The 22208-nt window shown below is 37.0% G+C and overlaps 1 protein-coding gene across 1 annotated transcript in view; it reads right to left on the bottom strand.

Annotated features, from left to right (window-relative positions):
* Positions 1-1258: 1258 nt before the first annotated feature.
* Positions 1259-22208, bottom strand: part of LOC102835873 (ras-related protein Rab-32-like) — a 31455-nt gene continuing 10505 nt past the window's right edge. The window contains exons 2-3 of the mRNA XM_006872053.1: positions 7128-7405; positions 1259-1405 (exon numbers count right to left, since the gene is read on the bottom strand). Coding sequence (XP_006872115.1) covers positions 1259-1405; positions 7128-7405 — 425 coding nt within the window. The remainder of the gene's footprint in view (positions 1406-7127; positions 7406-22208) is intronic.

The raw sequence follows: 22208 nt of genomic DNA, 5'->3' as shown, positions 1-22208 counted from the left end.
CCATGCTAGGTTTTTTTTTGTTTTTTGTTTTTAATCTCTTCTTCCAGTGAATACATAGATTTTTCCCATCCAAATTCATGCATAATATGTAGCATAACAATCCAATTCTCATTATGCGTTAGCTTTGGATTATCTCACAAAGACCTTTGAAATTCTTTTGAAAGAAATAAATTTGATTTTTCACATGTATAATTGAGTCCCTTGAAAATAAGAAGGAAAAGGAAGTAGATTCAAATGTTCTAAGGCAGAAAAGTGTGCCCCATATTACTTTCCTATAACTGCATTAACTTAAAACAGAGGGTTCAGTTCTTTTCCAAAATTTGGTTAAATGATAATAGAAATATTGTTAGTCTGCTTTCAGTTGCTCAGGTATTTTATATTAAATGTTCAAAACCTTATATAAAACCTAATAAAAACGTGAGCTTGTTTTTTTTGAATTAATACCACAGAATCTCAAATTTAATTGTATATGCTTTGAAATAAATGTTCTCTTTGACCACCACAATTACAGATTTAAAAACAACAACAGAAAAAAACAGTATATTTAGCGATAACTATAAGAGTAACATTAGTTATAAACATAAACATATAAGAAGAAGAGAGACAGAACCAAGACAAGACAAAAAAATGTTCATTTGTATTGTTACTGAGCAGTAGAACCCAGGCCTAGAAGGTGACATTAGAACTCATTAGGCCTAGTTAAGTTATAATATTTAAGGGTAGCAATTATACTTGAAGCACCAAATATTTGAATAGAAGAAAACAAAACAAAACAAAACTGCTTAGCAGGAACGTCAAGGTTTTTGTGGTTAAAGGTCTAAGCAAAGCTACAGTCACTCTATGGAGAGAGAAGGGAGAAGGTGGAGGCAATAATCTAGACTCACAAATGGCCCAGAAGACTGCCAGGAATTTTATTACCACCCCCCAGAGATCACTAAAGGCTCTCACGTGAAGTTAAATCAAATCTTTAAGAACTGCATTGAAAAAGATGTGAGCCATAATGTCAACATTCTCCTCAACATCAGGGCAACCACCACCCAAGCCTAAGTGTTCATCTGTGCAGTTGTAGAAGCCACTCAGAGGAATGTGCCACTGAAGGTCCCATATTTAAATGAGCGTGGGCTCCCAGGGTGCTGTCATTTTAGAGATCCATCTGTATAAAGAATAACAAGGCACGCGTGTTATCCATAATCTGTCCTCAGGAATTCACTGGGACCCAAGTCAGGCTGCGTTTGGCGGGAGAGATGCAGGGGCCGGACTAGCAACATTGGGATTTGCTCTCTGCTCTCAAGGTGTCCTGATCCAGTTTAATTTTGTCCACATTTTCTTCATTAGGAAAACTTTGGTGGGTTGCAAGAATATTCTCGACCAGGAATCGGGCTGCTTCCTCTATGTTTATGTTATTCTGCATTGGAGAAATGAGTAATATATCAGTGCCAATTCCTAGAAGAAAGCATTAAGGGTACTGGTGGGAACTAGGAAAATTCATCAGAGGGGACATGCCATGTAAGTAGACCAGCTACCAGTTTCTTCTCTAAGGCCAAAGTGTCTGGTCCTAAGAGTCCAACGTTACTAAATAATGTGGCGACGGGACCCTCTTCTCTTTACAAAGAATCACTCTTTTTGATGTTCCTATTTGAAACTGCCATTGAGGTTTAGTGAGCTGTCTAAATGGTTGAAAATAAATCTTCACCCTGCTCTGGATACTATTCCTGTAAATTAAAAAACTCAGACTGAAAATCCCTGCCCATGAATATGAAACTCAAGTATTCAAGATGCATGGTGAAGACAGAAAAAGTAGTTAAAGGGCTCAAATCACATTAATAAATGCATCATGTCATCCCTCATCTCTGAGCATAAAGTATTATAAATTCACCTGAAGCAATGTTGTGGGCATAATGTCCATGAGGGATAATCTAAGAAATTATTAGCTACAACAACATCTGAGCTTATAAATCAACTGATTTATAAGTTGACTTTAAATATTCAATACACAGCCCAGCAAAAATACTTCTTAAAAAAATTAATTTTTCATTTTCAAATCATTTCAGATTTACAAAACTGTTCCAAAAATAGTAAAAAAAAAAAAAATCCTAGATACACTTTAATCTCAAATACTGATATCATAGAAAACCAAAGTATAATAATCAAAATCAGTAAATTATATAAAAGTATTGTGTCAATAAAGGAACCTGGTTTTGCAGTGGTTGTGCCATGGGCAAACCCACCAGTGGCTCTGCAGGAGAAAGATAGGAACTCTGCTTCCTCACAGACTACAGCTTTGGTAATCTGGGGTAATTCTATCCTGTCCAACAGGCTGGTTATCTATCAGTCAGAATAAACTTGGAGGTAAAGGGTATCCGGCTTTATTGTGTCAATGTTAATCTATAATGAAAGTTGGCAAGAAAAGCAAGTCACCTGACACACAGTGTAAACAAAGGACACGTTGTCCAGGGCTTTGACTGCTATAGCATCTCCCCTCTGGTCTGGCTGTGTCAGGCAGCATTGCTCAACTTCACTTCTCTTTCTACACTACTTTTAATTTATGGAATCATTGTAAAACCTTATCGTGGTAAAATATACAACATAATTTTATCATTTTAATCATTTTTAAATGTACAGTTCAGTGATATTTGTGATATTCATCAAGTTGAATATCCATCATTACTATTTACTTCCGAGTCTCTTCATAATCCAAAAAAGAAGTGTAGTATTTCTCAAACAAGAACCCATCATTCCCTTTCCCTTTACTCTCTCACAATCTTTTGTCACTAGTCGCATGTCTATTTGAGATATTTCACTTAAGTGAGATCATACTGAATTTATCTTTAGTGTGTGACTTACTTTACTTAGTATAATGTTTCAAGGTTCACCCATGTTTGCAGTATGTATCAGAACTGCATTCCTTTCCCAGGCTAATAATCCTTTGTGTGTACATTCCACATTTTATATACCAATCATATGTTGATAAACACTTGGGTTGTTTCCATCCTTGTTGTTGTTGTTGTTGTTGTTTGGTGCCATGGAGTCAGTACCGACTCATAGTGACCCTATGCACATCAGAACAAAACACTGCCCAGTCTTGGGCCAACCTCATAATCGTTATGTTTGAGTCCATTGATGATGACACTGAGCCATTCCATCTCACTGGGGGTCTTCCTCTTTTTCTCTGACCCTCCACCTTACCAAACATGATATCCTTCTCCAGTGGCTGGCCCCTCCTGACAATATTTAAGAAGTATGAGAGACAAAGTCTGGTCATCCTGGGTTCCAAGAGCACTATGGCTGTACTTCTTCTAACATAGATCAATTTATTCTTTTGGAAATCCATGGTACTTTCAATATTCTCCTCCAACACCATAATTCAAATGCATCAATTCTTCTACAGTCTTCCTTATTCGCTGTCCAACTTTATCATGCAAATAAGTCTATTGAAAATACCATGGCTTGGGCCAGGTTCACCTTAGTTTTCAAACTGACATCTTTGCTCTTCAATACTTTTAACAGTTTTTGTGCAGCAGATTTGCCTAATGCAATACGTCCTTTAATTTCTTGGCTGTTGCTTCTATGAGTGCTGATGGTTGATCCAAGAAGAATGAGGTCCTTGACAACTTCAATCTTTTCTCCATTGATAAGAATGTTGATTACTGGTCCAGTGGTGATGATTTTTGTTTTCTTTATATTGAGATGCAATCCATACTGAAGGCTGTGCTCTCTGATCTTCATTAATAAATATTTTAAGTCCTTTTCACTTTCAGCAAACAATGTTGTATCGTCTGTATATCGTAGGTTGTTAATGAGTCTTCCTCTAATCCTGATGCCACATTTCTCTTCATATAACCCATTTTCTCAGATTATTTATTCAGCATACAGGTTAAATGAGTATGGTGAAAGAATAAAACCCTGTCACATACCTTTCTTAATTTTAAAACATTCAGTGTCCCATGTTCTGTTTAAACAACTGCCTCTGGGTCTATGTACAGATTCCTCATGAACACAATTTAGTGTTCCATGCTTCGCAATGTTGTTCATAGCTTGTTATGATCCACACAATTGAAAGCTTTTTCATAGTCAATAAAACACAGGTATACATCTTCCTGGTATTCTTGGCTATTGTGAATAATGCTGTAATGAACATCTGTGTACATGTATCTTTTTGAACCCGTTCTTTCAAGCATTAAGCTTGTGCAACTAATTTTTGAGATATTACAATGTACCTATTTAAACAAATGGTCTCTAGCTTGGGGCTCATGTTGTTGTTATTAGGTGCCTTGGAGTTTGTACCAACTCATAGAGACCGAGTGTACAACAGAACAAAACATGGGCCAATCCTGCGCCAAACTGACAATCACTGCTATGCTTGAGACCACTGATGCTGCCACTGTGCCAATCCATCTCATTGGGTCACTTCCTTTTTTACACTGACCCTTCACTTTACCAAGCATGTAAATATGGCCATGTAGCTGTCTTCCAAATTTCTTGGCATAGATGAGTACCCCATCAGTTTGTTGAAAGACTTCAATGTGTATTCCATCAATTCCCAGAGTCTGATTCTTTGCCATTGCCTTCAGTGTACCTTGGACTTCTTCTTTCAGTTATTGTTGGTTCTGGATCATAAGCTAACTTTTGAATTGGTTGAATATTGACCATTTCTCTTTGGTACAGTGACTGGGTATTCTTTCCGTCTTCTTTTGATGCTTTCTGCATCATTCAATACTTTGCCCATAGAATCCTTCAACATTTCAAGTCTAAGCTTGAATTTTCTCTTCAGTTCCCTCAGCTTGAGAAATATTGAGCATACTCTTCCTTTTTGTTTTTCTAACTCCAGATTTTTACTCACTTCATTATAATATTTTACTTTGTCATCAAGACCTATCATTTGAAATTTTCTGTTCAGATTTTTTAGCTCCTCATTTCTTCCATTTGCTTTATCATCTCAACACTGGAGAGCAAGTCTTAGAGTCTCTTCTCTTTTTCCCCCCCTTGTTTTCTTTCTGATATTCTTGATGTCATCCCACAACTCTTCCTTCTTGTCTTGCTAATTAGTACCTATTCATCAAATCTGTTCTTGAGGTGACCTCCAGATTTAGGTGGGGTCATATTTTGGCTTTCATGACTTATTTTAATTTTTTTAGCCTCAGCCTGAACTTCCATGTGAGCAATGGCTCATATGTCTGCTCCACAGTCCGTCCCTGGCCTTGTTTTGATTGATGATATTGTGTTTTTCCACTTCTTTCCACAGCTGTAATCAGTTTGATTCCTGTGTATTCCATCGGGTGAGCTCAATATGTATAACTGCCTTTTATGCTGTTTTAAAAAAGCATTTGCTATGAATGAGTCATTGCTCTTGCAAAATTTGATCACGAGATCTCCAGAATTATTTCTGTCACCAAGGCCATATTTTCCAACTACTAATCATTTCTCTTTGCTTCTAACTCTCACTTTCCAATCTCCAGTAGTTCTGACTACATCTTGAGTGCATGTTTGATCAATTTCAGACTGAAGAAGTTGGTACAATTCTTCAATTTCATCATCACTGGCTTTAGTGGTTAGTACATAAATTTAAGTAATAATGTCATTAACTGGTTTTCCTTATAGGCATATGATTATTATTATATTACAGACAGAACTGTACTTCAAGAGAGATCTTGAATTGTTCTTTTTGATGATGAATGTAACACCATTCCTCCTCAATGTATCATTCCTGGCATAGTAAACCACATGATTGTCAGATTCAAAATGGCCAATACCAGTCCTTGTCAGCTCATTAATGCCTAGGATGTTGATGTTTATGCATTCAATTTTATTTTTGACAATTTCCAACTTTCCTAGATTCATACTTTGAACAGTCCATGTTCTGATTATTAATGAATATGTATAACTGTTTCCCCTCATTTGGAGCTTTGCCCCATCAGCAAAGGAAGGTCCCCAAAACTTCACTCCATTTGTGCCATCATAGGCAACTCTACTTTCACAAAGCAGCTCTTTCCCGGTCATATTTTGAGTGCCTTTCAAGGTGAGGTGCTCATCTTTCAGCACTATATCTGTCAATATTCTGGTGCTCTTCATTAGGGTTCAATATTTAATATTCTGGTACTATCTGACAGTGTTCCACTACTATTCATCGTTTTTACAGCGACTAAATATTCTACACTAGTCTGTCTCTCCTTACTAGTCTGTGTTAGCTGAAACCTGCCCACCATTGGTGACCCTGATGGTATTTAAAATACTGGTGGCATATCTTCCAGAATCACAGGAACATGCAAGCCACCACAGCATGGAAAACTGACAGACGAGTGGTGGCTGTTTTGAGCAGTCACTAAATCATACATTTAGTAATCTAAATACAGTTCCAGTTTTTAGTATGCTTTCTGTATTTTTTAAATTTAAATACCTATAGGTGTTGCTGTTGTAGTTGTTAGCTGTCATCTTGACTATAAAGAGATTTGATATCCAACATAAGTATTCTGTTTCCAGGTTACACTGGAAAAGATCTTTTTATTTTTTCCCCCTTCAAAAAACATTTCATCCAGATTCCGTAAAGGACAGAAAAAAAAAATCACATTTTGCCTGTTATTCATGAAGAAGCATGTCACAAATGTTAATGCTTTCTCCTTATTCGAATTCATTCGTACTCAGTTAATCTACAACTCTTCAAACATCATTTGAATAAATCTTCTCTTTGACCTTTTCATTGCCTTCATTAGTGTAGGGGACCTACACTATGTGTTCACCAGAGACACCCCCTCCTGTCCCTTTAGGCCTCGGTAAAAATCAAAAACATGTATGTTTCCTAACGCTTCCCCCTCTGTCAACTCAAGTGGTATAAGGATCTCATTTGAAGATCAAAATTCACAGAAAAATGTTTTGGTTTGTTTTGTTAATCTCTGCTCTAAATAAGTAGCCCATTTTTATTTTAATTAAAAAAAAATCTGCCCTTCTGCTGACCTCCCCATTGGCCAATTTTGAAAGCACTGCTGTTACATACTGAAAGAAGCAATAACATGTCCATGTTAGTTTTCACTGTTTATCAGCTTCCAAAAACCACACAAATAACATTTCATAATTAGAGTTCAAATTTACAATCTAAACAGCAGAGCAGGTTCATAAAGCAAAAGAGATCTCACCTTTGCAGAAGTTTCAAACCATCCACTGAAGCCATGTTCTCTGCAGAACTGGTCCATCTGTGAAGGACTGTGGCCACCATCATTTTTCTGGTCACATTTATTAGCTAGGAGGACAGCAGGAATTGGGCTGCCATTTGGAAGATGGACCTTACTATCAAGATCATTTTTCCATTTTAAGACTGCCTCAAATGTGGAGCCTCTCGATATATCAAAGACTACAAGAGCACCAACAGCTTCTCTATAATAGACTCGTGTCATGTTGCCAAACCGTTCCTGTCCTAGAAAGACACAATAAGAGATCAAAGAACCATAACTCAAACAGCATCTATATTTAGATGTAACCTCTTAGACCTTAAGAATAATGGTATAAACAAATTTCTTCCATTCTAAAGCACTACAAAGGGGTGAGATTAAGAACACCAACACACATCCACTACTCAAAAAGCAAAAAGGGCTTGTCACATGGTTTGAGTAAATAATAAACTAGTTTTATGTTCTATGCATGTACAACCTACTCTCCATCAATTTCAATATGACAAAGTCAGTCATTTTACCCTTCTTTCCTTGTTCTAAGACAAGAGACATAGTAAAGGAAAAAAAGAAAACTGGGAGTAGTGAGGAAGTGCAAAAATAGAAAAAAAATGAAGCTTGCAGGAAGAAGATAAGTATAGTGGGTAAAATGTTACTGAAAACGAGATAAAGTAGCTCATGTTCTCAATTCATCTTTCCTTCACATCTCTAGCCTATACCCACTTTTGGCTCAATATGCAAGCTTGCCTTCCTTTGAGAACACAAGATGAATGGAAGTCTACCATTTGGGAATAAAAAGCAGTACAGTTGATTGTATTATTACAAGAAAGGTCAATTGCAGAGTGCTTCAAACAGCATTGTACTTTTAAGATAATTTAAATTATGCTGAATGCTTTGGTTAAAAAAAAAAATTACTGCTTAGTAGATCATATCAGAAGTTGCAAAGCATTCTCTTACTGTGTCTTGTGTGGTACTAATCTTTGAAGTGTAAAGTACCCTTATCTCCATCTGACAGATACAGAAACACACAAAGAGATGCTTGGCTGAGATTACAGCTCTACTGACTAAAGAAGATAAGACTGAAATGCAGTTCTATGAAGGACTGTAGCCACCCTCAAACTCCTGGTCACATCTTTAAGCTAGGAGGACAGCAGGAATAGGGCTGTCATTTGGAAGATGGACCTTACTATCAAGATCATTTTTCCATTTTAAGACTTAAAACATTTACTGATGAAGATCAAAGAGCACAGCCTTCGGTATGGATTGCATCTCAATGTAAAGAAAACAAAAATCCTCACCACTGGACCAATAAACATTCTTATTAACGGAGAAAACATTGAAGTTGTCAAGGACTTCATTCTTCTGGCTCAACTATCAACACTCATGGAAGTCAAGAAATCAAATGACATATTGCATTAGGCAACTCTGCTGCACAGGCCTTTTTAAAGTGTTGAAGAGCGAAGATGTCAGTCAGCTTGAGGACTAAGGTGCGAATGACCCAAGCCATGGTATTGGCTGCGAACCTTAAGGTCAGCGGTTCGAAACTACCAGTCGCTCCACGGGAGAAAGATGAGGCTTTCTACTCCCGTAAAGATTTACACCCTCGGAAACCCTGTACAGGGTCGCTATGGGTCGGACCCGACTCGATGGCACTTAACAACAACAACAACAACATATGCATGTGAAAGCTGGATAGTGAATAAGGAAGACTGTGGAAGAATTGATGCCTTTGAATTGTGATGTTGGAGGAGAATATTGAAAGTGCCATGGGCTGCCAAAAGAACCAACAGATCTGTTTTGAAAGAAGTGCAGCCAGACTTCGTCTCTCAAACTTCAGACATATTGTCAGGAGGGATCTGTCTCTGGAGAAGGATATCATGTTTGGTAACGTGGAGGGTCAGAGAAAAAGAAGAAGAGCCCCAATGAGATGGATTGGCCAAGTGGCAGCATCGATTGACTCAAGTGTGGCAACAGTAGTGAGGTTGGCCCAGGACCGGGCAGTGTTTCATTCTGCTGTGCATAAGGTCACTATGACTCGATGGCACCTAACAACAGCAAAAGGGGAGTCCTGGTGCAATGCTGTAGGTTAATGCACCAGACTGCAAAGCCATTTGAACTGCAGGGTCGGCAGTTCAAGCTCACTAGCTGCTCCTCGGAAACCCTATACAGGGTCAGTATGGGTCAGAAGCGACTGGACAGCACTAAACAACAACAAGGAAGTGGAATACCAGACATTCTGAATTACCTTGTAGCAGCCTTCACTTCTAAAGCTTGCATCCTCAGGCTGTCAAATTATTGACTGGAATGATAAGGAAAAATGACTGGTGATCACTGCAAACTAAAGTTCTGCAGCTATTGGATCTATGAAAAAGATGCTATGATAGGACATTTTCCAAAACACAGGAAGAAAAACAAGTGTTATCTATACTGTTAGTATCAAATGAAAAATTTCCCCAAAATGCAAAAATGCCTTCTCGAAAATTCCATCTGAAAATGTTAAATTTTGTTTGATGTGATAATGGAAATATAATGTAATAGTCAAGCTTAAAAGGATGACCTTAAAGTTGAATGCTTTTAAGAAGTCATGCTGTCTGACAAGTGAAAATAACGCCAGTTACACTGCTAAGCAAATGAAAAGGTACAAAATACAACAAATACTGCACATCATATAACTAATAAAGGATTTCTATCCAGATTATCTAAAGAACTCTCAAAACTCTATTAATAAAATAAACCAGTAATAAAGTAGATAAAAGATTGAAACTGACATTTTACCAAACAATGAATACAATGACAAATTTGCACAGAAAAAATGCTCAACATTATTAATTATTAAGGAAATGCAAAGTTAACCCATAATGATATGCAACTTCACACCCACTAAAATATGATTATAGCAAGTGTTGGCAACAACATTAAGTTAACTCATACACTGATGATGGGAATATAAAATAATATGTGGAAAACCTGGTAGTTTCTTAAAGAAACAACAAAAAAACACACCTATACACAACCCAGCTGTCTAGCACCTATGGACCTATCCAAACAAAATATACACATATCCCTACTCAAAGAACTGAACATGAATGTTCATGTTGATTTTGTTAAGTGCCATTGAATCAGTTCTGACTCTAAACTAGAAGAATAATCAGAAAAAGGAATGAAAACATATGAAGAAAGTCTAAGATTCATGTGAGACAACATGAAGAATAACCTGCGAGCAATCAGAATTCCAGAACAGGATGAAACAAGAAAAGGACAGAAAAGATAGTCAAAGAGCTGCAGGAAGAAAATTTCCCTAGTATCAAGAAAAAAGTGCATAAGGTCACCATTAGTAAGTATGGACTTGATGGTACCTAAAAACAACAGATGTTTTGGTATATTGTGTTTTTACTGTTGGTTATTCAAGGGATTTTAAAATTTTGTTTTTTATTTATTCTATCACCCAGCAGTTTTCCAGCAGGGTATTACTCAGTTCCCACGTATTTGATTTTATTGTTGATATCTAATTTTATAGGACAGAACTAGAGAGAAACTCAACCAAGACAGAGAGAAACTAAAAAACACAATCAATGAACTTGGCCTCATAGATTTATACAGAACAAGCAATCTAACAACAGTACAAAAATATTCTTCCCAAGTACACATGGAACATTCTTCAAAATAGACCACATGTTTGGCCGCTAAGCAGGTGACAATAAATTTTAAACCATCAAAATACCTCTAGGACACAGCAAAAACCGTGCTTAAAGGGCAATTTGTAGCAATAAATGCACAAATTTCTTCCACAAAGAAGAAGGGGTCAAATTCAACATATTAACATAACATCCCCATCAGTAAGACCAACAAAGCAAAGTAAGCCTACAATCACGAGATGAAGAGAAATACTAAAGATTAGAGCATAAATAAATGAATCAGAAGCAGAAAAACAATAGAAAGAATCAACAAGAAGTTGGTTCTTTGAGAAGATTAAAAACACTGACAAACCATTGGTAAATCTTACAAAAAAAAGAGAAGAGAGGAAGAATATGCAAACAATGCACATAAGAAATGATGTGGTTGAAGTCACCACAGAAACAACGGATATTAGAAGGATAGTAACAGAACATGAACAACAATTGTGCTCCAGTAACAAAAACCGGGGAGTTGTTAATCTTACAGTCCCAGAAACAGAGGACCCTAGGACCATCCAAGAAGAAGAGCACAAGCGGAATGTGGGACCTTATCTGAAGAAGCAGCAACACCAGATATGGAGGCAGAGATGAAGACATGGAGAGATAGAGCAGCTGAGGACTCTAGATTTATGGAAAGAGAGGGAATGAGATCTGGTGGCCAGGAAGCAGACTTGCAGAATGTGCCCTTTCATGGAGTAAATTATTATATATGCTTGAGTGTTTAAAAAATAATTTTTTTAAAAAAGAGCTAAAATAACTAGAGAGAAATACTATTAACTGATGGTACATGAAGGGGGTTATAATCATTATAATGAAACAAAATATATGATTTGTTTAATGCAAAACTGATGATCTGCCTTGTCAATTTTCACTCAATTTACAATCAAACCTAAAAAAAAAGAATTGTGCTTGAAAACATTTGGAAATCTAGAAATAGACGGGTACGATTTTAGGAAAACATGAACTACCTAAACTAACAATGAGTGAAGTAGAAAACCTGAACAGACTTAAAACAGAAGACGAGCACTCTTCTGTCAGTTTGTGGAACTGTGGTCCTTTGCATGCTGCCGTGATTCTGGAAGAAGAGAAGATTTGTGGCATGACATCAAGCATAGCATATAGGGAGAAACTAAAGCATCATTAAGAAGACAAGAAAGAAGGAAAAGACTAAAATGGACATCAGAAGCGAGTGAAACTTGCTCTCCAGCTAGGAGATGCTAAAGCAAATTGAAGAAAAGATGAGGTAGAAGATCTGAATGGAAAGTCTCAAAGGGTAGCTCAAGAAGACAAGTTAAATCTTATAATAAAACATGCAAAGACCTGGAGTTAGAAAACCAAATGTGAAGAACATGTTCAGCATTTCTCAAGCTGAGGGAAGTAAAGAAAAAAAAATTCCAGCCTTTAACTTGCAATATTGAAGGTTTCTATCAGCAAAATACTGAAATGCAGAAGGCATCAAAAGAAGATGGAAGGAATACAGTCACTGTACCAAAAAGAAAAGGTCTGTTCAACCATATCAAGATGTAGCATATGACCAAGAGCCAATGATAATGAAGGAAGAAGTCCAATGTTCACTGAAGGTACTGGCAAAGAACACAGCTCCGACATTCGATGGGATGCAAATGGAAATATTTCAACAAACTGATACAGCACTGGAGGCACTCATTCATCATCTATGCCAAGAAATTTTGAAGACAACTACCTGGTAAATTGATTGGCAGAGATCCATATTTATGACCATTCCAAAGAAGTGAATATCATTGGACAATATCATTAATAGCACATGCAAGCAAAATTTTGCTAAAGATAATTTTAAAAAATGGCTACAACAGTACATTGACAGAAAACTGCCAGAGATTCACACAGGATTCAGATGATGATGTGGAGCAAGGGATATGATTGCTCATGTCAGATAGATCTTGGCTGAAAGCAGAGAATACCCAAATGATAATTTCCTGACTATGCAAAGACTTTCAATTGTGTGGATCATAGCAAGCTGTGGAAAACATTGCAATGATTGAGTATACCATAACATTTAATTGTGCTCACGAGGAACTTGTACGTAAACTAAGACGCAGTTGTTTGACTAGAACAAGGGAACACTGAATGGTTTAGAATTAGGATGAACCAGAACAATTATAGTCAAAACTTAACAAGAGATTTTCATATTTAAAAAACAACAACATTATTTGATGGTAACCGGGGATGAGAAGGAGAAGAGTAATGCACTCACTAGAGGGTGATGTGGACGGCAATATATAAGAGGGAGGGTGACAGAAGGATGATAAAGAGAGGTGAAGGAACAGGAAGGCATGCATGGGCTAAGGGGCATAGTGGCAAATAGTGACATATACAAAACAGTGTTCAGTGCATACATACATGGATTGAGAAATAGGTTGAATTGATGTATACCTATATCAATTAATATAAATTGACATACAAATATATATACATATATTTATATCCCATAAACATACACTACCACTCATCCATCATTTTGTCATACTATGGTGGTTTGCATGTTGTTGTGATGCTGAAAACAATGACACTTGTATTTTAAATACCAGGAGGGTCAAGCGTTGTGGACAGGTATCAACTGAGCTTCCAGACAAAGGCAGACAAGGAAGAAAGAGAGACGGACTACTTCTGAATATTGAGTCACTGAAAATCTTGTGAATTGCAGTGGTACACTGTCAGATAGCATGAAAATACTGACTATTGAAATGCTATGAAGAGCACCTGAATATTGTCAGATATAGTGCCAGAAGATAAGCACCTTAGATTGGAAGGCACGCAAAATATGACGGGGGACGAGCTGCCTCCTTGAAGTAAACTTGACTTTAATGGCATGGATGGAGTAAAGCTTTCGGGACCTTCATTTGCTAATGGGACTCAACTCAAAATAAAGAGAAACCATTGTATACATCCATTTAAAAATGGAATGTGGAAAGCATGAAATATGAATCTAGGAAAATTGGAAGTTGTCAATAATAAAATAGAATACATAAACATCGACATCCTGGGCATCAGTGAGCTGAAATGGACTGGTATTGTACTGACAGTTTGAATCAGATAACTACATGGTTTATTATGTCAGGAATTACAAACTGATGAGAAATGGTGTTGCATTCATTATCAAAAAGAACATTTCAAGATCTGTCTTGAAGTATGGCGTTGTCTGTGATAGATTACTACCTATAGGCCTAAAAGGAAGATTCGTTAATACGACTATTGTTCAAATTTACACACCAATCACTAAAGTCAGTGATGATGAAATTGATGAATTATTTGAACTTCTTCAGTGTAAGACTGATCAAACATGCAATCAAGATGTATTGATAATTATTAGCAATTGGAATGCAGAGGTTGGAAACAAAAAGGAGGGAAATATGGCTTTGGTAATGGAAATGATGCTGGAGACCGCATGATGGAATTTTGTAAGAACAATGACTTCTTCATTGTAAATACTTCTCTTTTAACAACATAAAAGACAACTGCACACATGGACCTTACCATATGAAATACACAGAAATCAAATTGACTACATTTGTGGAAAAAGACAGTGGAAAAGCTCCATATCATCAGCTAAAACAAAGCCAGGGGCAGACTGTGGAACAGACCATCAATTGCTCATATGTAAATTCAAGCTTAAGCTGAAGAAAATTAAACTAAGTCCACAAGAGCCAAAACATTACCTTAAACATATATCACCTAAATTTACAGATCATCTTAAAAACAGATTTGATGCATTAGATACTAAAACCAAAGACCAGAAGAGTTGTGGAATGACATCAAGAACATCATACAGGAAGAAAGTAAAAGGTCATTAAGAAGACAAAACAGAAGAAAATACCAAAACGGATGTCAGAAGAGCCTCTGAAACTTGTTCTCCAGCAGAGAGATGCTAAAGCAAATGGAAGAGATTAGCAGGTAAAAGAGCTGAACAGAAAATTTCAAAGGGCAGCTCAAGAAGACAAAATCAAATATTATAATGAAATATGCAGTCCTGGAGTTAGAAAACCAACTATGAAGAATATGCATAGCATTTTTCAAGCTGAGGGAACTAAAAAAAACCAACTCCAGTCTTGGCTTGCAATATTAAAGACCTCTAAGGGTGTTGTGGGTTAATGCGCCAAACTGCAAAGCTGTTTGAACTGCAAGGTCGGCAGTTCATGCTCACCAGCTGCTCCTTGGAAACCCCATACAGGGTCGCTATGGGTCAGAACCAACTTGATAGCACTACACAACAACAAATGGGTAAAATAGTGAATAATGCATAAAGCATCAAAAGAAGATGGAAAGAATACACAGTCACTATACAAAAAAGAAATGGTTGATGTTCAACTATTTCAAAAGGTAGTATTAGATCAAGAGCCAATGGTACTGGGAGAAGAAGTCCAGGGTGCACCGAAGGCATGGGCAAAGAATAAGGCACCAGGAATTGATGGAATACAAATGAAAATCTTTCAACAAACTAATTCAGCGACTATAGGCACTCACTCATCTATGCCAAGAAATTTTCAGGGCAGCTACCTGGCTAACTGATTGGAAAAGATCCCTATTTGCGCTTATTCCAAAGAAAGATGACTCAACAGAATACAGAAATCTTGGAATAATTTCATTAATGTCACATGCAAGTAAAATTTTTCTAATAGGTATTTGCCAAAGATATTTCAAAAATAGCTGCAACAGTACATGCATGGAGAACTGCCAGATTTTCGTCAGATTCAGAGGAAGATTTTGAACGAGGGATACCATTGTTGACATCAGATGGACCTTGACTGAAATCAGAGAATACTAGAAAGATGTTTATCTGTGCTTTATTGACTATACAAGGGCATTGGATTGTGTAGATCATGACAAGCTATGGACAACATTGTGGACAATGAGTATTCCTGAACACTTAATTGTACTCATAAGGAACCTGGACACAGACCATGAAGCAGTTGTTCCAACAAAACAACAGAACACTGAATGCTTAAAATCAACAAATACAGAGTTGTATTCTTTCACTATACTTATTCAATTTGTACAATGTGCACATACTCTGAAAAACTGGATTATATGAGGAAGAACACATGCCATCAGGATTGGAGGAAGACCCTTTAACAACCTGTGATATGTAGATTACACAACTTTGCTAGCTGAAAACCAAGAGTAAAATATTTACTGATGAAAATCAAAGACCACAGCATTTGGTATGTGTTGTACCTCAATGTAAAGAAAACAGAAACGCTTACCACTCTACCAATAAACAACATCAAGATAAATGGAGAAAAGACTCAGGTTGTAAAAAACTTCATGTTGCTTAGATCAATTATCAAAATCATGGAAGAAGAGGTCATGAATTATTTGATGGTAACTGCATTAGGAAAATCTGCTGCACAGAATCTCTTTAAAATGTTCAAGAGCTAAGATATCAGTTTGAGGACTAAGGTACGCCTGACCCAAGTCATTGCATTTTCAGTTACCTCATATGCATGTGAAAGGTGGACATTGAGTAAGGAAGACAATAGAAGAATTGTGCATTTGAGTTGGAGAAAATTGAAATTACCATGGTCTTCCATCTGTGTTGGAAGAAGTACAGCCAGAATGCTCCTTGGAAGCCAGGATGGCCAGAATGTTTCTCTCTTCTTCGGACATATTATCAGGAGGGACTAGTCCTTGGTGAAGGGCATCATACTTGGTAAAGTGTAAGGTTGTATTAAAAAGAAGACCGCAACATGATGGATTGGTACAGTGATAGCAGCAATAAGCTGAAGCATAGCAACAATTCTAAGGTTGGCACAGGACTGAAGAGTTTCTTCTCTTGTGCATTCGGTCACTATGAGTCAGTACACCTAATAATAACAACAGCAACAACAGTAAACAAATATACAAGATTTTGAGAGAGGATATTTTCACATGAGAGTGTCTCCCTTTCCTGCAAAGACAACTATGAATGTGGTAGAGATATAATGGGCAAAATGATGATAACTTCTTAGATGTTATCAAACATCGTAAGGCAATGAGTTGCTGGGGCTTAGGACCATAGTCTCAAGGGACACCAGGGCCAACTGTTATCACATAGTCCACAAAGACAATGTTCTTCATCCTACTTTATTGAGTAGCATTTGGGATCTTGAAGACTCATGAGTAGGTGTCTAAGATGCAGCTCATGGTCTCTCCATGTGCAGAAGAAAGAAAAGTGATATGAATTGAAGAGACTTGGAATCAGTCCAGTGGAATAATGGAACATGTGAACATCAGTTATTGGGTCTCTGAGACCAGAATGGCTAGGTGGTACCTGACTACCATAAACAACTGCTCTGAAAGAGATCACATTTCAGAGGGCCCTGGATAGAGTAGGAGAAAACATGGAGCAAACTTAAAAATTATTTTGTTAAGAAGATAACAAAGACTGGGTTTACTGGTCAGAAAGAGACTGAACCACTCCTCCACCACCCTTTGTGTCTGGAAAGGAAAGCACCCTCATAGCCCAATTTTCAACCAAGGAGTAGATAGGTTTATAGTGGGGACAACAACACAAATAAGGTATTCTCGCCATGGAATGATCAGTCATTCCAAAGAGAAAGGGCAATGTTTTCCTCAGGACAAAGTAGAGAAGGGATGGGAAGGTGAGTGGAATGCAAACAGGGACCCCAGGGATGAAGTGGGATGTTGCTTGGAGGGGACTGTGATCACTGAGATGAAACAAAGTGCAGGCTTTACTAAATAGAAACCTGATAATCTTGTCTGTAAACATTCACTCAATTCACAATAAAAAGTTAAAGAAAAAAAAGAGGGTAACTTTTGGACAAAAATGTTTATAATCTTGATTATAGCAATGTTTCATGAATGTATACATATGTCAAAACATTAAAACTTATAGAGTTAATTGTATGTCAATTATACTTTAATAAAATCACTGGGAAAGTTAATGTAAAGTGCTTGTCCAAAAGCCTTCTAGTGCGAAGTTTATCAAACTACAGTCCTTGACCAAATTGAGCTGAATAGAGTTTTATTGGAATAGAGTCTGTTAATCTATACATTTTCTATTTGAGTTTTGTTTACAAAGGCTGAGTATACTTGTTGAGACAAAGACTGCACTGCCTGTAAACCCTAAAATATTTGCTAGCAGATGCTTTAGAGAAAAAAAATAGTTGATTTCTATTTTGTTGTTAAGTACTGTTGAGTCAGTTCTGAGTCATAACAACTTTGTATAGGTTTTCCAAGGAGCAGATGGTGGGTTTGAACCACTGACCTTGTGATTAGCAGTTCAGTGCTTATGCTACAGCTCCACACCTAGAAATATTCTGAATCTTGACATGGAGGTGGTATAAAGAAATTCACTTAAGATCTGGGAATGTACGTTACACTTTACCGTCAAAACAGTATAAAACACCAGGCCTACAGCAAGCGCTAAATGTATGTAAACTAGTGTTCTTAGGGATTAAGATAAGGTTTTCTGCTCCTGCAAAGATTTACAGCCTTGGAAACCCTATACAGGGTCCCTATGAGTCAGAGTCGACTCCACAGCACTTAACAGCAGCATTGATGTTGTTAGTTACCATTATCAGTTCTGACTATTGCTGACCACGTGTGAGCAGAGTAGAACTGTGCTCCTTAGGGTGTTCAAGACTGTGATGGTTAGGAAGCAGATCAGCAAGGCATCTCTAGGTGTGTTTGAACTGCCAGTCTTTCTTTTGAGTAGTAGTGTAGCACTTAGCCACTTGTACCACCTAGAGAGTCCCATTTTATTACTGTTGCTGACAAGTGCCTTGCAGTTTGTTTCAACTCATAGTGACCCTGCATAGGGTTTCCGAGGAGCAGCTGGTGAGCTTCAACTGCCAACCTTGTGGTTCAAATCAACCTAATGCATTAGTCCACAGCACATTAGCCCTACAGTGCCACACCAGGACTCCTATATTATTATTAGACGCTTAATATATTTGTTACATGAAAAGGTCCAAGTATCCTTTTAAAAATGTTGTCAATTACACATGGCAAAGGCTGACACAATTCTTTAGTTATTTGCTGTATCATGTAGTGGGGAGTATGTTTTTCAGAAGAAGACAAACTTGTTAAGAGTACAACTATACAAGGGAATCAAAATACCAAACCACCTAACAGGAAAGCAATACCAGGAAAGTAATGCTCTCTATTGGAGTAAGCCAAATAGCTTTACAGGTCATCTAAGTCCCTCCCACTTCTCATATTTTGATGTTTTCAGTTCCTGCATTTTAACTTCTATGTTATACTGGTTTTCTAAGAATTTTAAAATTTGAGCAATGTGGATCAGACGTAAGTAATCCAGCATCAAAGGACTAAGACTATTTAGGTACATCGCTTATTTTCTAAAAGAATAGTAAAATATACTTCCTATATTACTGAGTTTGTCATCTGTTTTCAAAAAAAATCTGAAGTTATCTATTAGTGCTTCAGAGATATTACCAACTACCTCTTTTCTTTTTCTTTTTAAGTAAAAAAAAAAAAAAAAAAATTTCTAAAACACTGCAGTGCAGTGAATTACTTCATGTCTCTTCGAGCCAGTCTTTGTAAACTCCCACCAAATGACTTTTTCCTGATGGGTTTTGGTAAGAAGGTGGGGGAAGATGCTACTGGGTTATATGATTCATTTGTGAGTGACTACTAACAGGGTTGATTGTGAACATTTGGAACACTAGCAATGGTACAAAATGAGTTATTTCACAAGCAGAAGGGGAAGATCACAATCAGGAGGACAGTGAGATCTATGGACTTTGAGATCTCTGTGCCATGAACCTCTTTGACCCAGGGATAGAACAGTGTGACACCGCAGGAGTGGTGATGGAAACTTGTGCCACATTTTCCAAGTACTGATTCTTCTTCATTTTCAACCTTTGCATTGCAATCATCAGTAACTGTCAATACATCTTAATTGCTTGTTTGATCAATTTCAGACTGAAGATGGTCACAGAGTTCTTCAATTTCATCATCACTGGCTTTAGCGTTTGGTGCATAAATCTGAACAATAGAGGCATTAACTGGTCTTCCCTGTAGGCATATGGATGTTATTCTAGCACAGACAGCATTATACTTCAAGGCAGATCCTGAAATGTCCTTTTTGATGATGAATGCTGTCATCGTAAACTATGTGATTGTTACATTCAAAATGGTCAATACCAGTCCATTTCAGCTCATTCATGTCTAAGACATTGACCTCTATGTACTCCATTTCATTTTGAACAACGTCCAACTCTCCTGGATTCATACTTTGCATATTCATTGTAACTTTAATATAAATCATAATTGGTTGGCAAAGTCAAAATCATAATAATAATAATAGTAAGGCCTAGGACTAAATGAGTAGGGAAATTGCCACCTTGGTCCTTGAAGATTTACTAGTGCTGCCCACCAGCTCTGAGCTGCCCATCTACAGACACATGAAAAAGAACCAACTCTCTTACTACACCATGAGCTTTCAGTTCCTTTTGTTAGAGGAAGCCAAATCTATTGATAGTTGATGCTAGGGAATCTGCATTTTAAATACCCCAAGTGATTCCATATACTACATTCAGAAACATAACAGAAATATGTTTTTGTTTCAAGAAGCAAAAGAGAAGCACTGTAGCAATAGAGAAGCACAAGGGAAATACCTGGACAGAAGTTAAGTGGAAAGGATGGGGGAGAGCAGAATGCAAGGTCATCTGATGAAAACACCAGGAGAGATCTTTAAAATCAGCTCCTGCTGTCGGTTTATTTTTATGTGTTGTCTCTCTCAGAAGAAGACTGAAGAAATGACATGTACACAAGGTGTAAAAAGCTGCTCTCCAAATATAATTGAATATAATTCCAAAGCACCATTTCCTTGATATTTTTCCTTACCCTCCAGAAGCTGACCACATTTACATTTTTCTTCTTTTTCACCATTCCAAAGAAGATTTCAACAGCAGTAATACAATTTTCCTTACACTTCTCGACTTAGCCTCTTATTCTCTCTTAGTTAAGTGTTGATTAAGTGTGAAAGCTTCACTATTTTTAAGGATAAGCTATTTTGGGCTATAAACCTAAGGCCTTCAATTTTTTCTTCTTTAGAAGAGCTTGACATTACTGCAGGCCACAAGTTCAGCTCGTGTCTAAAATCTATTTTGGTAAGTGTCTTGAAATAAGAATCATTGAAAATTCCATATTCTAAAGTTAAGAACATTAAAAAGTCAGGGTAACATATACAAAGGGCCTTCAAAAAGTTCAAGGAAAGTTTCCATTATCTTTTCAATTTTCATTCAGCTCAACAAGCTCATGGAAAAACTGATTGAAAAGATAATGGAAATTTTCCCCAAACTTTTTGAAGGCCCTTGTACATGATAAATAAAAATTCTTCTAAAATATCTTTGAAAAGAACACTTCATATCTGGAACACTGCAGAGTTTAAAGGTTTAATCAGTGAGGTAACATGCTAGACCACACAGATATTTACAGTTAATAACTTCATTTTTCAAGGTGTGCTCTATAACAAATGTCAATAAATGACAACTAGTTACACACAAACCGCTACCTGTAGAAAAGTCCACAGTTTGGAAAACAGACTTTGAAAATACAAGTAGTTCCCAACTGACTAACATGTTAGAGTTACAACAAACCACACATATAGCCGTCCTTTTGTTTGTACAAGCATCTTATCTTTGATAATATAATTACACATAACTTTATTGCAACATGTATTTTGCTAATGTATTTATCACACGTTCACTAGCAGATGATCACTTTTACGACGTACTGATGAAAACACTGCCCTACAGCAGGTTATGGCATGGTCTACAATAAAGTTAGTGTTGGTGTAGGGACAGGAAGTTGGAAAGAATAGAAAGTTGGGCAATATTCATATCTAACAGAATAGGACAAATGAACTTCACACACTTCCAGAAGCCATGACAGTTCTGAATTCATTGTTACAACACTGACATCAACAAATAAAGACGGGAAAGACTGGATTTACAAAGATATGAATAATAAAGGTGATAAGAACATAAACTTGAAAAAAAAAAAAAAACAGACAGAGGTATTCGACTTATGTCAAAATTAACTTATGTCAAAGTCAATGGAATGAAATGCCTGTCATAAGTTGGGAATTACCTACACACACCACCACTTATATGTCAGTTTGTCATACCATGGTGGTTTGTGAATTGCTGTCATTCTGAAAGCTATGGCACCGGAATTTTAAATATCAGCAGGGTCACCCATGGTGGTCAGGTTTCAGATGAGCTTCCAGATGAAGACAGACTAGGAAGAAGGAGTGACAAACAACTTCCAAGTATTTAGTCACTGAAAAACTTATGAATAGCAGAGAAACATTGTCAGATATAGGGCCGGAAAATGAGCCCCTCAGGTTGGAAGGCACTCAAAATGCGACTGG

This window comes from Chrysochloris asiatica, unplaced genomic scaffold (assembly GCF_000296735.1).
Source record: "Chrysochloris asiatica unplaced genomic scaffold, ChrAsi1.0 scaffold00182, whole genome shotgun sequence".
Lineage (NCBI taxonomy): Eukaryota > Metazoa > Chordata > Mammalia > Afrosoricida > Chrysochloridae > Chrysochloris > Chrysochloris asiatica.
The sequence above is the reverse complement of the archived record's forward strand: the minus strand, read 5'-3'. Positions and strand labels throughout refer to the sequence as shown.